General features: G+C 55.8%; 1 protein-coding gene across 1 annotated transcript; it reads left to right on the top strand.

The window, feature by feature from the left end:
- Positions 1-658: 658 nt before the first annotated feature.
- Positions 659-1,596, top strand: GUITHDRAFT_144369 (hypothetical protein; the record flags this gene model as incomplete). Its single annotated transcript, XM_005825184.1, has 4 exons — positions 659-733; positions 904-1,103; positions 1,264-1,479; positions 1,515-1,596. The coding sequence occupies 4 exons, from the start codon at positions 659-661 to the stop codon at positions 1,594-1,596; spliced, it is 573 nt and encodes a 190-aa protein (XP_005825241.1).
- Between the last annotated feature and the right edge of the window lie 845 nt (positions 1,597-2,441).

The following is a 2,441-nucleotide window of genomic DNA, read 5'->3' as shown; positions in this document are numbered from 1 at the left end:
TCCTCCCTCCTGCCTCCTCGCTCCCTACCCCTCCCTCCTTATCTTTTCCTCTTTTTCCTCCTTGACCTCCTTCCTCTGTTGTCACCTCCTCTCTCCTCCCTCTTTTCCTTCCCTCCTCTCCCTCCTCCTCCCTCCTCTGTTCTTCCTCCTTGCTCTTCCTCCGTTCTCCTCCTCCCCTTCTCCAACTTTATTTCCTTGGCTCACCTCCCTTCATCAGATACAGCTACCCAGCAATTTGCTCAAGGTCACCAACTCAAAACCCTTAACCTCCTCCTCCTCACTCTCACCTGACAGATTCCTACATCACGCTTACCGCCCTGCTCTACGGGCTATGGGACGCTACCCTAACGTAGGAGACGAGGAGGAGAGGCGATCCGAGCACTGACTGGCCGCCGCACAGGGACACGCAGACAGGAGGAAACTCAGCGAAACTCAACCAGGTCGAAGTCTCGCTATCCAACGCGATCAGCGTCGAGACTTGGAGGTGGGCCGGTGCGACGTCCTCCCAACGTCTCACGAGCTTGTCAGGGTTATCTGCACATCCCACAAAGAAGTCAACGTCCGAAGGTCGCTGCTCGCAGCTGCTGGAGAGGCTAGTGGAGGCGGGGAGGGAGGGGAGGGAGAGGAGGACGGGCTGCGTTCCTCCCTAGCAACGTCGATGACCTTCAAGGTCATCCTGGCACCCCGAGACGACCCATCGTCCCTGCTCAAGAGCATCAGGACTGTCTTCCAGGTTCGAGCCTGCTCTGCGTGTAGCTCAATTTCCAGGAGCCCCCCATGACAGTCTCTGATGTGCACTTGCCGGCCCGGCCCTCAGGAGTCTTGAGACGCAGTCTAGTTTCTTCCCCTTCCCCCCTCCCCTCCTTAGCCGCCGTCACCGTCTTGTGCTGACCCTCCTACCAGGACGGAACTTTTGACAAAGAGCTGAGAAAACGAGGAATCCAGGGTGTCAAATCTGTCATCCAGGAAGGGCCCAAATATGTCGGGCAAATCGCCCAGCAGGCTCCAGTGGCCACTGAAAGTACTTGCGGCAATGGTGCGATCGATCCGGGAGAAGCGTGTGACGACGGGAACTCCAAGGACGGGGACGGCTGCTCGGCGAGGTGAGAAAATCAACGCTGGCGGCACGATAGTCATTGACGACTTTACTCCTCTTCTACCCCCTCCTATCCCTTCCTCCTCCTCCTCCTCCGTTCTCCTCTCCTCCTCCTCCGTCCTCCTCCTCCTCTTCCTCCTCCTCCTCCGTCCTCTCCTCCGCCGCAGCTGCAAGATCGAGACAGGGTTCTTCTGCCAGCAAGCGGCCGGCCAGCGCAGCTCCTGCAAGTCCATCTGCGGCGACCTCATCCTTGTGGGCTCAGAGCAGTGCGAGGACGGGAACAGCGTGGCTGGAGACGGCTGTTACAACTGCCAGGTGGAGCCCCACTGGCAGTGTACCAAGATGTCAAAGTTGACAACCGCCAACGGACTTCCGTTCGGCAGGTCATCCATTGACGTCGGCCTGTCAAGTTTGACAGGCTCCAGGTGGTCTTGTACCGCCGAGCCCTCCTGCGGCCTCTACCCGTCCGTCCCCTTTGGTCAGACGTCCCCGTCAAATGAGCCAATAGAGATAGGAAAGAACGTGTCGGTAAGTGCCAGAGCCATCTACCTTCTCCCACCCACCCGTTCTCTTCCTTCCTCCTCCTCCTACACCACCACCACCTACCCCTCATCCGCCTCCTCCGTCTTGTCCTTAACTCCTCCTCCTTCCTCTATTGTCCTTCTCCTCCTCCTCCTCCTCCTCCTCCTCCTCCTCCTACTACTACTACTACTACTACTACTACTACTACTACTACTACTACTACTACTTCCTCCCTGTCACCTTCATTCTCTTCTCGATCCTCTCATCGTCCCTCAATCGCATTCCAGATCCTGTGCGGCCCCGGGAGTCAACCTGCTCGCATCGACGTCAAGTGAGCAGACGCGGGAGGGGAGGAGAGAAACTTACTGGAGGAAGGAGACAAAAGGAGAAAGTGGGAGGGAGAGAAAGACGAGGAAGGGGTAGAGGGAGGGAGAGGGAAGAAGAGGACAAGAAGTTGGAGGGGAAGCATTGTTATAGTGACGCTTAAAAGAGGAGGAGCAGGAGCAGGAGCATGAGCAGGTGTTGTAGACGAGGAGGAGGAGGAGGAGGAGGAGGAGCAGGTAGACGTGTTGGTGGTGGTGGTGATTCCGGATAACGTTGTTATCTTTTCTTACACGTGGATTGCAGCACGAACTTGCCAAGTGTGACAGAGCTTGGAGATCTGGGTAAGCCATCTCACTATCATCATCACCATCACCAGCACAACAACAACAACAACAACAACAACAACAACAACAACAACAACAACAACAACAACAACAACAACAACAACAACAACAACAACAACAACAACAACAACAACAACAACAACAACAACAACAAC

The sequence above is a fragment of the Guillardia theta genome (assembly GCF_000315625.1).
Source record: "Guillardia theta CCMP2712 unplaced genomic scaffold GUITHscaffold_86, whole genome shotgun sequence".
NCBI lineage: Eukaryota > Cryptophyceae > Pyrenomonadales > Geminigeraceae > Guillardia > Guillardia theta.
This window is presented reverse-complemented; position numbering and strand designations above follow the sequence as displayed.